The sequence below is a fragment of the Emys orbicularis genome, chromosome 5, assembly GCF_028017835.1.
Source record: "Emys orbicularis isolate rEmyOrb1 chromosome 5, rEmyOrb1.hap1, whole genome shotgun sequence".
Taxonomy (NCBI): Eukaryota; Metazoa; Chordata; order Testudines; family Emydidae; genus Emys; species Emys orbicularis.
Genome location: NC_088687.1, coordinates 72802427 through 72819271, shown reverse-complemented (window position 1 = coordinate 72819271; position 16845 = coordinate 72802427). Strand labels below are relative to the sequence as shown.

Sequence of the window (16845 nt, the reverse complement as noted above, 5' to 3'; positions counted from 1 at the left end):
TTATTTTTAACGGTGAAATTGAATTTTTATTAGAAAAATGAATCCTTGAACTTTTATTTCCCTTTTTTTGTCTTCTCCAGATGGAACGGATAAACAGAGCCAGGGAACAAGGCTGGAGAAATGTGCTTAGTTCAGGTGGAAGTGGTGAAGTTAAGGTTGGCAGCAGTTTTATTTATCTTCCATAGCATGTTGTTTTTTCCAGAACAGATAGATGCTTATCTACATGTGGGGCTACCCCCAGTACTAATCTATGAACAGTCTTAGCGATACTGAATAATGGCCCCCTTCACATACCCAACTTCTTGGCATTTGAGTACACTTTTCTGATTTCTAAGGTGTTCCATCAAATTTTTGTATCATCTTTCACACACCCCATTTGTTTCCTTCCTTCTCCCATTCCTCCCTCTTGTCCTTGTTCTATACTGAATCTATGCATGGAACAACCACCTTCTCTTTGTTCAAATGCCTCATAATTTTCTGTCTAGGTATTTTTATGGCTCCCAACAACATAGTATCTGAGCCCCTCCCCTATGAGAGATTTGTGTTGTTCCTTTCTGCCTTTCGAGTCCATAGGAAAAATAGTTTGCCTAATTTATCAGTAGCAAGTGTTTGTGTAAATAACGTGCTGAGAGAAAGTTGAGAGTGAAGAAAAAAGTTTTTTGCATTAGTTCTGAAAGAGGTGAGGTCTGTTGTATTAATTTAGATGGAATATAGGAGATTAAAGATGCTAAATAAATTTAGTTACTGTTTAACATTGAACAGTGTTTGGGGTTTGGTATGCAGAGGCTGTAGCTTGCTTCCTATTATGGCAAATACAGTCTTAAAAATTCCTTTAACTTTTATTAAAGATATAGAAAAGAAAGAAACAGTAAAGCATTTGAAATGTCAAGTATTTAGTAGGGCTTTTATTTTAATTTTTTGATACTGGAGTTTTAGAAGAGGTTTGTTTAGGGGTTTTTGGTTGAGATGAGCTGGAGCTGCTGTTTAAAATAAAACAAAATCAGACATTAGGTGATGGTTAAGAGCTGGTAGAGTGGCCATCTTGTTTGGATTTTTATTTTTATTTTTTTTGGCCTAGTTTGGTTAGGACACTTTTTAAGATTAGGATGAAGGTCTGGGGTTTTAGGAAATGATGGAGGAGGCTGTCATGATGGTGAAGCTTATGTTAGCGCCTGGTATTTTATTTTTATTTATTTTACTTTTTAAAAAAAGAAGTGATGTTGGTGGAATAGCTCATTTCCCTCATTATTTTGTCAACTAATTAGGCTAAGTTTTTGATGCACTCATTTTAGTTGATTAATTTTTGGAAAGTTCTTCACTCTTGTAAGAGTGACTTATGTAGTCTACATCCGGAGAAAGTTCTGTTTTGCATGCTTGTGGGGCTTTCCTAGTGGGTGGTAGTTACCTGAGAACATTATTGTTGTGGGAAGTCAGGCACACTCTGTGACTGTCTCTCAGTGCATAGATCAAAGTAGTGGAGAGGTGTTCATGGCAATTTATATTGCTAAACAAATGAAGGGCTGTATTTTCTACTAGTTATAGCTTGTTCAGAACACAGAGGCTTCACTGCTAGATATGAGACATGGATGGATCACCGTGATCAGGTTTTGTGTGTTTTGCTTTTTACAGAACAAGAATGTGAGGAAACTGCATGGGCACATCTTCGTCCCACATGACTGTTTACTCACTATATGCAAACATGCAAGGCCTAGCTATATACATGCTGGTACTCTCATTGCTGGCCTCTTTCCAAACCTAAAAAATGGTGAGCACCGCTAGAGGGCTTACAAACTATTTAAAGAAATACTGCTGTTTTCCTTTACACTACTTATTCCTGCCCCCTTAAATGTAAAAGGACATAAAGTTACAAATCAAATATTCTTAAAATATTAAGAAATAAATATGTTAAATGTACAACATGCTACAAAATAAGTCTGAGAGGTGGTTTACATCTTCTCTCTAGATAACAGCTCATTGACATTACATCAGGGTCTGGACTTGGTGATGTAACTGAATCAGAAACATCTTCCTGCTTTGTAATGCCAAGGTCACTTGTAGTAGAAACAGGGACATGAGCCTCACTGGTAACATCACAAGTCGCTGTCTACCGTTGTATTGTAGGCTTGGTGCTTGCAATAGGCATTGCTGGTGTAGGACATCTTGAAAGCTGGTTGACATGTTTGGTGGCACTTCTATTCAATAAGACAGAGGACCAGTCTGTGATGTAATCACTCTGGGTTTCCATTAATTATCTCAGTAGTCTTTTAATAAGACACTTTTCCACATGAAAACCTTGCATCTGGGTGTGCACAATTTGGCTTTTGATCATTGTTCCTTAAGAATCTCTCTCTGTAGATTGAGTTTAATGAGTCCAGATGAAACCTCAAATGACGTTCTACAAACAATGTTGGTACTGTATCTGATTTGTAGTGGCATGCACTTCCTTTCTAGAAGCCAAGAGAAGATTTGCAATCGTATGTTGTAAACTGCTCTTATCCAGAACCATAGCATGTATCACTTGCTTGAATATTTGGATAAACCAAAAATGTGAATTGAAATAATCCCTTTACATGTGCTAATTGTGAGGTACTTCTTATCACTGTCTTCAGTTTCCATTTGTTGTAGGTAGGGTTGGGCAGTGTCTTACCACCAGTTAAGGATGCAAATGTATGGGTACTTTGAAATAATCACAGCTACTGACTGCCCTGTTTTTCCTCATTACTGGCACTATAGAGGTGCTCCATTAACTCCTTACTCTTGGATAAAATTCTAGAGTACTATAAGTGCTGTAGTTCTGCTTCTACTTTTGGCTGTATCACAAAAGGTACTGGCTGTGCTTTGAAAAATTTAGGAATTACTCCCTTTTTAAAGCACAGTTTTTGTTTTCTTATGTTTTAAAGTTCTGAAACCATCCTGAAGGATATCAGCTGCCTTCTCCAACAGTTCAGCTGATTTTTGATTTGTGCTGGAGTCTGGTTAGTTGAACATGCAGGAATTTTATACTTTGCTAGTCTAGCTGAATCTCAGACATCCTCTGCTAAATAGTGCATGATCCCCTCGCTTTATATCATTGAAGTTTGCATAAATTACAGTAGCGTTTCTGTAATAACAGCTAGGGCTGGCCTTTGGCGGCCTGCCCAAGGGGGCACTGTGCACAAGGTTTGGATTCCCACCTGACCTGCTGGCGAGAGGCAGCAGCAGCATGGGGGAGGGGGAAGAGACCCGAGCTGCAGGGCGCAGTTGGATGACCAGACATCAGATCCAGTTGACTCCTCTGGAGCAGGGGTGCCCCTCCTCTGCCCTGCTCCACATGTGCAGCTGCTGCTGTTCCTGTCCCCTCACCCCCCCGTTCCTCCCTGGAGTTGCCCCTGGCCACTCTGGACTGGGAGCGTCCTCCTGTCTGCTCTGTGGGGGAGCTGATGGCGGGGTCTTCCTCTCCATCCCACCCGTGTACCCAATTTCCACTAAGTTGGGATGACGGGACAGGGGGAATCTGTGTGTGCTGCTGCCTCTCTGGGTCTGGAGCTGCTGGCAGCTGCTTGTGTCTGAATGTGTGTGTGCCTGAGTGAGTGAGTGAGTGCACTGTCTTTTTAAGAAAGCACTCATGGTCAGGAGTCTGAACTACACACTCCCCTCAACACCCCTTTTCCCCCCCCCCAACACAGTCCCCCCCCAACACACACCAGTGCTCCCTGCATCCAAGTCACTTCTCCAACTGGGCTGTGCTGAGGCATCCAGAGCTGCTGCTCTCCTGTCCTCCCCTTACACAGCCCGCAGGGAAAGTGACTTGGATGCAGGAAGCCCTGACATTGCTCCTTGCTCCCCCCCTCACAGCCCCCTACGACTGCACGGGGAGGAGAGCAGCAGTCCAGTGGGGGAGCAAGCAGCAATGCCAGCTGCTTTGTGCATCTGGTCAGTTTCCCCACGTGGGTGCAGGAAGGGGATGTAAGGGTTAGGGGCAAAGGGGGTACAGTGCAGGGGTTAGGGGCACAGGAGGGGGCAGGTGTTGGGGTGCGGGAGGCAGGGGTTGAGGTGAAGGGGGCATGCACAGGGCAGGGGTTAGGGGCTCAGGAGGGAAGTGCAGGGGGTAGGAGTGAAATGGTGCAGGGATTGGGGCACAGGAGGATAGTGCAGAGGTTGGGGTGAAGGGGGTACAGTGCAGAGGTTGGGGGCACAGGAGGGGGGCAGAGATTGGGAGTGAAGGGGGTATAGGGATTATGGGTGCAGGAGGGGGAGCAGGCATTAGGGACAAAGGGAGCACAGTGCAGGGATTAGGGGGGAAGGGAGGGTGGGGAGCCCATGGGGGGCCAGGGGCAATGGGGGGCACCACACTCTCAGGGGCCAGGGGCACCAAAATGCAAGTTTGCCCAGGGTGCCATTTTCCCTAAGGCCGGCCCTGATAACAAGTCAGTTGAGCAGGATTTCCACTGTGTATGGCTTTTACTAGCACTGAGGTTTTCTGCAACTTCAGTTGCTTAAGTAGTCTGTGATAATGCTGTGAAATTGCAGAAACGGCAAACCTCTGACCAAACTACATCAGTCTTTCTCCATCCACTTGTAATTAAATCCAAATAACACTTTTTTTGGTTTTTGCATACTGAAAATATATATCCTACTCATGGTGTGTCGGCACCCCAGCACTGCAATTTGGAATATTTTCACTAGCCGTGTACAACAGAAGTTGCACATGTGCTTTTGATGCCCTGGCGCTCCCTCTGCAACATAAAGAACGTGGTGACCCACTTAGTTCCTTCAGACCACCTTAAGTTGAACAGCTGAAACAACCCTAGTGTCTCTTGGTTACTTTATCCTGATCTGCACTTGAAAGTAGGTCGACATTGGCAATTATAGGCTAGTGTGACCAGATGTCCCAATTTTATAGGGACAGTCCCGATATTTGGGGCTTTTTCTTATATAGGCTCCTATTACCCCCCCACCCCCCTCCTGATTTTTCACACTTGGTGTCTGGTCACCCTATTATAGGCTAGTAAGCCTAACTTTAGGATCCAGCAAATTGTTGAAGCTATAATAAAGAACAAAATTATCCGGCATGTAGATAAACACAAGAAGTTTGGAAAGAGTCAACATGGCTTTTGTAAAGGGAAATTACATCTCACTAATCTATTAGAATTCTTTGAGGACATCAATAAGCATATGGACAAGGTTGATCCAGTGGATATAGTGTGCTTGGATTTTTAGAAAGCCTTTGACAGGTTCCCTCACCAAAGGCTCTTAAGCAAACTAAGCAATCATAGGATAATAGTTACTTGTTGAAAGCTAAGAAACAAAGGGTAGGAATAAATTATCAGTTTTTACAATGGGGAGAGGTAAATAACAGGGTCCCTGTGACAGGGTGGATCAGCCCCTCACTGGTGCAGCAGGGGCTAACCCATCTGTCTTTGCAGAGGAGGCCACGCCCCCTGGGCTCTGCTGGGCATGCTCCAGCTGGAAGCAGGATATAAAAGCCAGCAATATTACTGACTTTGGCACTAGGCCACACTGCCCTGAGAGCAGGGGCCGTATTATTGACTCCGGCCGCTAGGCCGCACTGCCCTGATCGCAAGGGTCATCTGACTAAGGCCACAGGGCCATGCAGCCCCGAGACCAAGGGCAACCCTACAGACGCAACTGCGGGACTGTAACGCACCCCGCCCCTGCCCCCAAAAGGGTGATGGGTGTATTAGCCCCGTGACAGTGCCCCAAAGATCTGAAGTGGGACCAGTGCTCTTCAACATATTTATAAATCATCTGGAAAAAGGGGTGAACAGTGAGGTGGCAAAATTTGCAGATGATACAAAATCACTAAATATAGTTAAGTCCAAAGCTAACTGTGAAGAGTTACAAAGGGATCTCACAAAACTGGGTGACAAAATGGCAGATGAAATTCCATGTTGCAAAGTGCAAATTAATGTATGCTGGAAAACATAATCCAAACTATACATCCAAAATGATGGGGTCTGAAATAGTTGTTTCCACTCAAGCAAGCGATCTTGAAGTCCCTATGGATAGTTCTCTGAAAACATCTGCTTAATATGCATCAGCAGGCAAAAAAGCTAGCAATGTTAGGAGCCATTAAGAAAGGGGCAGACAGGAAAAGACAAAATATCATAATGCCATTATATAAATCCATGATACAATTACACCTGCAATACTGCATGCAGCTCTGGATGGCTGGTGTCAAAAAAGATATATTAGTAATTAGTATTGGAAAAGGTGCAGAGAAGGGCAACAAGAATGATTAGAAGTATGGAAGCTGTTCCATATGAAGAGATTAGAAAGGCAGGGACTGTTCAACTTGGAAAAAAGATGACTAAGGGGAACCTGATAGATGCCTCTAAAATCATGAATGGTATGAAAGTGAATAGTAAAGTGTTATTTAACTCGTAACATAGTACAAGAACTAGAGGTCACCTGATGAAATCAATAGGTGACAGGTTTAAAGTAAACAAAAGGAAATAGTACTTCACACAGCACACAGTCAGCCTGTGGAACTCATTGCCAGGGAATGTTATGAAGGCCCAAACTATAATGGTGTTTAGAAAAGAATTAGATAAATTCTTGAAGGATAGGGCCCATCAATGGCTATTAGCCAAGATGGTCAGGGATTCAACCCCATGCTATAAGTATCCGTAAACCTCCAAATGCCAGAAGCTGGGACAGGATGAAAGTGCATGGATCACTTGAAGTTGTTCTGTTCTGTTCATTCCCTCTGAACGATTTGGCAGAAGCCATTGTCAAAAGACAGGATACTGGGCTAGACGGACCATTGGTCTGACCCACTGTGGCTGGTCTTATGTTTTTATGTTCTAAAGGAGTCACTGACGCCACTCAGTGCCTGAGCTTGAATGCTACATCTACATAGAAACTGGAAAGATAACTATGCTAAGCCTGTGACATGGCAGTTACTATCACTGGCTATGTTGGCACTGGTACATCAATCACGGTCTGTTCCGGCACCATCTCGCTTGAAAGCTTTGCTTATGGCGCTGTCAGTTTCATCTTCAGTAGCACCTTCAAAGCAATTAGAGGAGGCTCCAGATCCCTCAGCCCAGATACCCTTAAAGAGGGGTTTCACAGCTCTGAAAGAATTTTGTCTCTTCTTTGGATCTTAAGATCACCTCAGAGCATGAGTTTCCATTATTAGAGACTTCTCCTATTAGTGTCACCAAAATCTCTTTGAGAAAGATCTCCGGTACTTGTACTGAAAGTTTATCTCCAGCAATGTGATAATGAGACTGAGAACAGAAGTGTTACCCAGATATTCAAATCTCCAATTGTTACCCCATCAATGGAGGGGCTTTTGTCTTCTGAGTCCAGCTCCTCCTCAGAGTCCGTCAGGAGTCCTTCACATAAGAGGAAAGCAGGTCAGCAAACAAATAAAATAAAACCAGACAAGACAGTATAAATGAACCTCATTATTCTTGGTTTCCTCCGAATTGAGTGAATGTCTTAACCATTTGGTCTACAGTTTTGGCCACCATGGCCTCAATATGCACAGTATTCAGGACAAGTTTCCCCCCTACCATGTGGGGAATCATTGTAAATCACTTACTCCAAGTGTCTCATAATTCTCATGTTTTGGTTATGGAAACAGAAGAACATCAAAACTCTGGTGGTGAGAAAACTCTGCTTCAAGAAGATTCATCTGGACTCCCACATGTTTCTCCTCCTTCACCTGATTGACACTGTTTCATCTTCTGTACCTATGGCAATGGACAACTTAAAAACCTTTCCAAAAGTATTGATACAGATAGCACAAATACTGCGAATCCCATTGAAAATGGTACAGGAGAAGGCATATAAACTTGTTTTTTGATATTTTACAACTGGCATATAACAATAGAGTTGCTTTTCCTATAAATGTGGGAATTTTAGATCTGGTAAAGACCTTTGGGGTACTGCTGGCTTGGTTGTAATTACTTCAAAACATGCTGTTGGTGGACATCAAGTGCCGGCCATAGGTTTTGAGTACTTTTATACTCATCTGACTATCTTCACTTGTCTGTGTTGCCAAAGAAGAACTGAAACAAACAGGAAAGTGAACTCCCAAAGCGAGAGAACCAGTGAGACTAGATATCTTTGGAAGAAAAAATTGTCACGCCTGTCCCCCTTCAACGGAGCAGTCTGCTAATTTTAGAAAAAAACTACCCTTAGAATTTAGGAATAAGGCTAGCTCAATGTGTGAAGGTTTATTAATTGTTGAAACCTTTCGGGCTGCACTGGATGCAGCTGATACCGATGTCCATTCAATGGCTACAGCTATTGTTCTGAGATGTGCATCATGGTTGTCGGCATCAGGGTTGCTTGCCTAAGGAAGTTCAGTCAGTTATTGAAGATTATCCGTTTGATGGACAAAATCTATTCAGTGCTAAAATGGATGAGTCTCTTTATTCATTGAAAGACTCAACATTCATTCAGATCACTAAGTAGATATATACCCACTTTTAAAAGGAAGCAATTTCTTCCTCTTCTTTCTTCCTCCAGATATAGGAACACTACATATTCCTTATATTTATATCAACAGAGCTCTTCTGACCAATGCAAGAACGTATTAGAATATCCAAGAAGGCTGTCAGCTCCATCATGCTCTTTGGTAATATTGCAATCCGTATAGACACAGCAGTATCAGACTTGATATGATGGTTGAGGGTCTTGGAGGGAGACAGTGGAGTGATACAGAGAGAGCGGTGATGTGTTCAAAATGATGGGCTAGGAAAATGATCTTTCTAGTGATATTCTGAATGGATATGAGAGGGACAAGATTGCATTTGTCAAAAACCGTGTAAAGGATGTTGCTGTAGTCAAAACATGAGATAAGAGGTGGGATGAGCATTTTAGTTGTGTAGATGGATAGGAAAGGCTATATTTTAGAGATGTCATGCAGAAAGAATCAAAAAGATTTAGACACAGCCTGGGTGAGAGGACCTAGAGAGAATTTTGTGTCAAAGATACAGCCCTGGTTATAGGCATGAGTGATAGGGAAGAAGGTGGTGATGGTGGTGTCCGCAGTGATTGAAAAAGGAGTTAGTGGGGAAGACTTGGAGGGGGAGAGGAGATTAACACCTCTATTTTAGCCATGTTGAGCTTGAGCTGACTGCTAGACATTCACAAGAAGATTTTTGGATTGACTGAGACTTTAATTTGGATAGGAGACAGTTCTAGAGTAGAGAGAGTGATCCATAGAGAGGGTAGTTGGAATTTTTGTTTGCAGATGAGATTGCCAAGAGATAAGGTGAAAAGGGAACCGAGGAGAGAGCCTTGTTGAAAGTTGGGACTGGATGAGGCTCATAATCAGAAAGAAACACTGAAGGACCAGTTGGAGAAGTAAGAGGAGAACCAGCAGAGGACAGTCACAGAAGCCAAGGGAGAAGAAAATTTTAAGAGGAGTATGGTCAACTGTCAGAAGTGGCTCACAGGCCGAGGATGAGGATGGAGTACTGGTTCTGACCATTAGCTAGGTAGAGGTCATTAGAGACTTTGGCAAGAGCAGTTTCAGTGGAGTGCAAGGGACAGAAGCCATATTGGAAAGTGTCTAGGATGAAATTGGAGGAGAGGAACTCCTGACTGATTGTAGGCAGCATGTTCAGTGATCTTAGAGATGAAAGGGAGAAGAAAGATAGAGCAGTATTTGGAGAGGCAAGTGGGGTCAAGGGTGGGCTTTTTTAAGATTGGAGAGACTAAAGCATGCTTGTATTTTGAGGGGGGAAGAGCCAGAAGAGAGCAAGAGGTTAAGGAGGAGCGTAAGGGTTGGAAAAAATGTGGGGCATGAAGGAGATGGGACGATTAACTTAGGCATCTGTGATGGGAGAAGGAGGTGAGATTTGTAGGAGGGGAAGGCAAGGCAAGCTATGGGGAGCGGGGATAGTAGTAGTAGCATCACATGGTACTGACAGCAGTAATTTTCTACGTTGGCTCTTGAGCACAAATCTTTTAAGTAATTTAGAAACTGAATGATCATCTCTTCAGTGAAATACTAGTGTTTTATAGATATGTCAGTAGAAATTCACTGTAGAAATGTTATTGGTGTGATGTTTCTCATCAGGGAGATTGTGACAGGTTGGGTCACAGAGACCCCATTGGGCCTGCCACCTGATGTGCTGAGACTACCTCTGACCCCTTTTTTTCCTGGCAGTTTGGGACTTCAGTACCCTGTCTTGTTGAGCCAGACACAAACACAGACCCAGGCCTGAACCACATCCCTCACAAGCTGCAGACTTAACTGAAAACAGCTTAAGAAGTGCTCCTGTCTCTAGCACCCAGACACCCAGTTCCCAATGGGATCCAAACCCCAAATAAATCCATTTTACTCTGTATAAAGCTTATACAGGGTAAACTCATAAATTGTTCGCCCTTTATAACACTGGTAGTGAGATATGCAAAGCTGTTTGCTCCCCCAGGTATTAATTACTTGCTCTGGGTCAATTAATAAGCAAAAAATGATTGTATTAAGTATAACAAGTAGGATTTAAGTGGTTCTAAGTAATAACAGACAGAATAAAGTAAATTACCAAGCAAAATAAAACAAAAACATGCAAGTCTAAGCCTACTACAGTAGGAAACTAAATGCAGGTAAATCTCACCCTCAGAGATGGTCCAATAAGCTTCCTTTACAGACTAGACTCCTTCCTAGTCTGGGTCCAGCAATCACTCACACCCCCGTCGTTACTGTCCTTCATTCCAGTTTCTTTCAGGCATCTCTTTGGGGTGGAGAGGCTATCTTTTGAGCCAGCTGAAGACAAAATGGAGGGGTTTCCAGGGCCTTTTATATTCTTTCTCTTGTGGGCGGAAACCCCTTTGTTCTCCTGTGCAAAATCACAGCAACAAGTTGGAGTCTGTAGCCACCTGGGCAAGTCACATCTCTGAATGATTCAGCTTTTTGCATTGTTTACATGTTAGTTTGAACGTTCCCAGGAAAGCTCAGATGTGGATTGGCATCTCCCAAAGTCCATTGTCAGTTAAGTGTTTCTTGATTGGGCACTTACTGAGAATAGTCCTTTCTCAAGAAGCCGACCAAATACTTCCTTGAGGCTTCTTAGAATCAAACAAATACATAGCCAATATTCATAACTTCAAATACAAAAATGATACACACATACAGACAGCATAATTATAACCAGCAAACGATGACCTTTCCATAGACACCCCACTTGGCCTCCTCTGTACAAAAACTTGTGCAACCATAGGACCCTGGTTGCAACAATGATCAATACGGTCACAGTTTATGTCAATAACGTCACAGAGATATCCCCATGTATTGCAAAGGAATATTGAAAACTGCTGCCAGTTTTACACATGACCTGCAACTTTAAAGCTACCCATGTGTATTCTCTGAAGCAAGAACTCCAGAGGTGTCTTTTTAACTGGCATATTAATTGTAATATAAATGGACCCTTTTTGTCCAATAATTGCAGGAAAGAATTCACGTCATTCTGGGATTCCAGTTACTTTATCCACAATAAAATGACTCTTGCATCACACAGACACCAAACTTTCAGAATATGCACAGGGTTAAACCACTACTGAAGACTTTAGTGAAAAACAGGGTTTATTTTAAGAAAAAGGCATATGAGAGAGGCTAATTTTTACCACTCTTTTACTTTTATAATGATAGTACTGTCCGTCTTTTCTTGATGATTCAATTCCTTCACTGTGATAAACTACTTAGCCTTTGATAGGGTAGCTTATCGATTTTGAAATGGGATGATTTCCTTTTATAGTAGAGGGTCAGCAATACTGTTATGTGATAGATATAGCACATATAATTTAACTGCTGACGGAGGATAATAAAATATTAATGTTACATGAGTGTAAGAGTTTAAATCCTCCTCCTCTGTGTTAAAACAGGTACATTTTGGGCATATTAAACTTTAGGAAGAAATCCTGATTTTTTTGTTGTTTTTTATTAAGAGTAGTGGACACTGCCAGGGTTTATTAGGACAAGGATGTGAGAGTTCTTTCTTTAATTCCCAGGCACCATTTTTTGGTGGTGGAGGTGGTGTTGGGCCTTCCCCTGTGCCTGCCAGAGGACAGTATGAACACTACCATGCTATCTTTGACCAGATGCAACAGCAAAAGGAAAATATTAAAGTAGGTGAGGAGAGAGAAACCAGATGGAGAGCAGAAATACGAAGTCGGGAAGCTGTTGAAAGGTATGACTACCTTCCATTAGAGTTGCATGTGCTCTGCTTTGATGAAAGTAATGAAAGTTACTGTACATATTTATCTACAGAGGAGTTCCACCTGGAGTACGTCCAGGATTTCCTAATGGGCCTGATGGTCATCACCATTTACCAGATGCTGATGCAATTAGGAAAAAAATCAAAAGATTGAAGGAGGTGTCTAAACAAGCCAGTGCAAACAGGTTGGACTGTGATAATCTGTGAATGCATCCCTACGTGTTAGATTTTTGTCCTATGTTGTGTTTAGCTTAATTCTAGACACTTCTAAAAAACGTCTTTATCCATTGACGCTGTTTTGTCTGTTCATGTGTTGGTTTCTCACAGAATGCATAACCCTTTGAGAACCGTTGGTGCCTTAGTTCCCACTGAAGATGGCCAATGTGTTATGTATCTTATCGTGCTTGCAGCTGATTGTACCATTTCTTCCAATGCTTATGGGTGAAATCATTAGTAAATCTAGCTACTATCTATGCTGACTATTTGCTTTGGTAAACTCAAGTTGCTAATGGTTATAAATAATTAGTCTGGTAACTAATTACTAGCAACCCTTAAGAGTGCTGTGCTTTTGGTTAAAGCCCCAAAATATAAATTACTAATGAAATGACAGCCTGGACTAACCCATAAGCCTCTTTTTCTGCCAGCTGTCCTGGGGTATTCCCTCCTTTTCCCAACTCTTCCTGTTACCTGACCTGTTTGATTCTCTAGTGTGGAAGTGTTCTTATAAAACTCATCACTAGCCTGCTTCTACTACTGTATTTCCAGTTGCTTTGCTTAAAGCATGTTGCTCAGGAGAAGATTTTGGAGGAGCAGGCTGGGGATGAGTGTAGCTTTCCAACGCTGCTGACCAGAAATGGAAAGACAGGGTAATATAGCTAAAAAGAGGGTATGTCGTTGTATGATAACAATGTTGTTGAATTGTGGAAGAGTGTTGTCATTACTACTTAAATTGTGTTTTTTTCCCCCTTTCAATTACTGTAAACATTTTTAAAACAAATGCCCACTCCCAAGTTGAGCTTCTTTTATGCTACCCTACTTTTTCCTGGGAGATCTGCTTGGTATGACCTCAAAGGCTATGTCTACACTAGTCAGTTGTGACAGTGCCTTTTTAGCAAGAACAGTGCTCAGTCATAGTTCATTAACCTAGTTTCCCTTGCTAAAGCAGACAGAGGCAAATCCTCTCCCACATCTTTACCTAAATAGCTGCTGCAGGGACGAAGGGCTGAAAAATGTGTTCCTCAGAACCTAATTCCCCAGAGATAAAACTGAGGAGTAGCAACAGGTGGGGATGGGAGAAATAGCAGGGCAAAGGTTGGGCTGGAGAACGAGTCAATCTTTAGATAACTAATTTAATTGTATTGTATTGAAAAATGTGTGAGATAGTTTGAGTTATGCAATCATAATCAATATGTCTAAGGGGGCAAAGTTAAGCTTGTACATGCAATCTTAACTTTCCCTTTCTGGCTTTTCAGTCCTAAAAATGTGTAACATTAATATCATATTATAAAATCTCTGTTATTGAAGTCATTTACCATTTTGCACATTAGCACATAATCACTATCTCTGAATTGTGGAAGACAGGTAAGACTGTTGTTGTACTGTGACTGCATAGGCTCTACCAGACCATCTGGCACACTATCTTCATCCTTGATGACTGGAAGAAAGGTGTTTATTCTGCGTCTGTTCAAAAAGAATACGGCTGAAAAGAGCAACTACAGCAGGGGTTCTCAAACTGGGGGTTGGGATCCCTTGGGGGTCACAAGGCTATTACATGTGGGGTCACGAGCTGTCAGCCTCCACCCCAAACCCCGCTTTGCCTCCAGCATTTATAATGATGTTAAATATATAAAAACATGTTTTTAATTTATAAGGGGAGGGGGTCGCACTCAGAGGCTTGCTATGTGAAAGGGGTCACCAGTAAAACAGTTTGAGAACCACTGAACTACAGAGAGATTATGCTGTTGACCTTCCCTAGGACCGACTTTACTTCTGTCTTAATGTTTCAAATCAACAATGCACTTCATGGCAAGTGCTGGGATACTCAGTGCAGCTTTAGACTTGGGTGTTCCTTTGTTGACCAGATCTTTACTTTGATGCAGTGCTTTGAGAAGATAGTTGAATTTAATAAGTTCTGTGCAACATTTTTTATAGACTTCAGTCAGGCCTTCGATTAATTGCATTGAGCAAATTTGTGGGATATGATGAGGTGACTTGGTATCCCTTGGAAGATAGTGTCATTGAGGGAAGAGGCCTATAATGGAATGGAAATCTGCCTTTGAGTCAGTAGCAGATATGTGCCATGGTTTCCTATCTCCACTGGAGTTTGGCAAGGCTGCGTTTTGTCACCGTCGTTCAATATCTGCAGTGACTGGTATAGTCCTGGGGCAATTCTGCGCCAAAAACCTAAAACTTCTGCGCACAATATTTTAAAATTCTTCAAAATTCTGCATATTTTATTTTGTCCAGATAACATTTATATAATCAGGCCAGTTTAAATTAGTTTGGTAATTTATTTCAAAATACCTCTCAGCAACTATGTCTGTAACAATACAGATACAAAAAATTTCCCCCAGCAGTAGAGAGTTAAAGAAACCCGTTTCTCTGCCCCCTCCCGCTCAGAGACCAGCAGAGGGGCCAGACATCTGCATCCCCTACCCCCCAGAGCCCAGCTGCAGGGTGCCCCCCAGCCCAGACACCCACACCCCCTAAAGCCCAGCTGCAGAGTCATCTCCCCCTGCCCAGACACTCACATGCACCCCTTATACCCCAGAGCTCATCTGTGGGCCCCCACCCCGCCCAGACACTTGCACCCTCTCCCCACCAAAGGCCAGCCATGCCCGCCCCCAGTGCCCAGTCACAGGGGCCTCCCCAAGGCCAGACACCCGCTCCCCGTAATCCACCCACAGAGCCCAGGGATCCAGAGGGAGAAGCAGCCTGATGCTGCATCCCGGACTTGTGTGGAGTTTCCTGCATGCTGCCTCCTTCCTTCAGGGCATGCTGAGAACTGCAGCTTCCCGGAACTCTCCAGCTCCTCCTCCCCACTAGCAAGCAGCCTCCAGCTCCAGTTTACACCCAGCTCTGTATTAACCTGCTCGGATAGGACATCAAGTATGTGGCAAGTGCCAAATATTTGGGCAGCATCATTGCTGGTGCTTGAGGATGCTTGAAAGATAGATGTGGTTCTTCTTTGAGAGCTAGTCCATATACATATTCCATATTAGTTGAATGTATATCCAGTGCATGCACATAGAAGAAATTTCCAGTCAGTTGTATCTAATGGGATGATGCATGTGTCCTTCCCTTCCTTGTACACTTGGTGAAGGTGTAAAGGGTGGAACTTTCCTGCGAGAGACAGTTCCTTCTCTACCAGTGGTGGTACTTGTTGGAACTACTCCCTCCAACAAACTTTTTTCCTTCAGCGATTTACAGCATTTTTTCAGTAGTTATCTCTTCAGGATGTCTTAGAGGAAGAAGAGTTCTCTTCCTCCGTCGCTGGTGATGTTGCGTACCATGGTTGACCATGGGAAATCCCTAGGCTTTAAGAACCGCTCATCCTGCGAGGTGTCTGTTCTGCCTCGGTAAGGGGCATGTTGCGGAGTGCTGTGAAATTTGTAGGTCCTTCTCAAAGCAGACCCAGTGCTCAAGAGAGGCACACCAGAGGGTGTTTATTATAAAGCAGTGATGACCCTGGACTCCAAGTGTCTAGGCTTTTGAAGTCCAGAGGGCTTCAACTTCTGCCCTGGTGTCTGCCTAACACTCTCCCAAGCTGGTGCCTTCCTCATCCAGAAAGCATAGACATGTTGCATGTCTTCTAAGGAGAAAAGGTGAAAATTACCCTCTCCAGTTCTGACTGCAAGGCCTCAGACCACCAGGCTGTTGGTCATTAAAGGTGTTTCAAAACTTAAAAAAAGTTCCTTGAGCATTGGAGCCTGTACTAGCAGAACAGAACCACCATACTAGAAGCCCTGGCAACTGCGTCCATGGTCATTTTAGTGTCCTTGGTACCAAGGCATCAGAGTGGCCACCGGCAGCCATGGTACTGGGCAGAAGCTCTACCCTGGTACCAGGCATAGCATCACCTAAGACTACTTTGCCAGGCCTGGCACCACTATGCCTTTTAGAACTGTACCCTCCTCTGATTCCACTAAGGTTCCTGGATTCAGTAACCTTCTTGCCCCTGTCTTTGGGCCAAGTGCCCCTTATGCCTACGGGAGGAGCACCCCCTTTTCAAGAAGTGGTTCCCTCTTGTCTTTTGACTCACAGCGAAGTTGCCAATCCTCTCCAGGAAGGTGTTGGGGCTCTGCAGTATCAGTTAAACTGATCTTGGCCTTCTCGATGAATCTATGGCTGTTGCCAAAACCCAGTACTGATCTAGCCTGGTACCAGGACTGTTGGTGCCAATCCCTATGGAAAAGACTCTACCTATCAACATCAGCCCTTCTTCCAGTATAGAACACTCAAAGCCCAGGGATGCAGACAGTGGCCCTTGAGAAGGAAATCTGCGGGGGGGCAACCTCTCTGTTACATCTCCCAGAATGGCACTGACCAGGTAGCATACTTGACTTGGTGCTTGAGGACAGCATACCAGTTATTCTATGTTCTTTACCCTCTCTTCCTTTTGACAACTGTCTGGCTTGCTTTCAACAGACCTGATCCAGCATCTCCTCAG

The 16845-nt window shown here is 43.3% G+C and overlaps 1 protein-coding gene across 1 annotated transcript in view; it reads left to right on the top strand.

Annotated features, from left to right (window-relative positions):
- NEK1 (NIMA related kinase 1) overlaps positions 1 to 16845 on the top strand; it is a 72333-nt gene that overhangs the window by 29840 nt on the left and 25648 nt on the right. The window contains exons 15-17 of the mRNA XM_065404788.1: positions 81 to 155; positions 11971 to 12149; positions 12230 to 12361. Coding sequence (XP_065260860.1) covers positions 81 to 155; positions 11971 to 12149; positions 12230 to 12361 — 386 coding nt within the window. The remainder of the gene's footprint in view (positions 1 to 80; positions 156 to 11970; positions 12150 to 12229; positions 12362 to 16845) is intronic.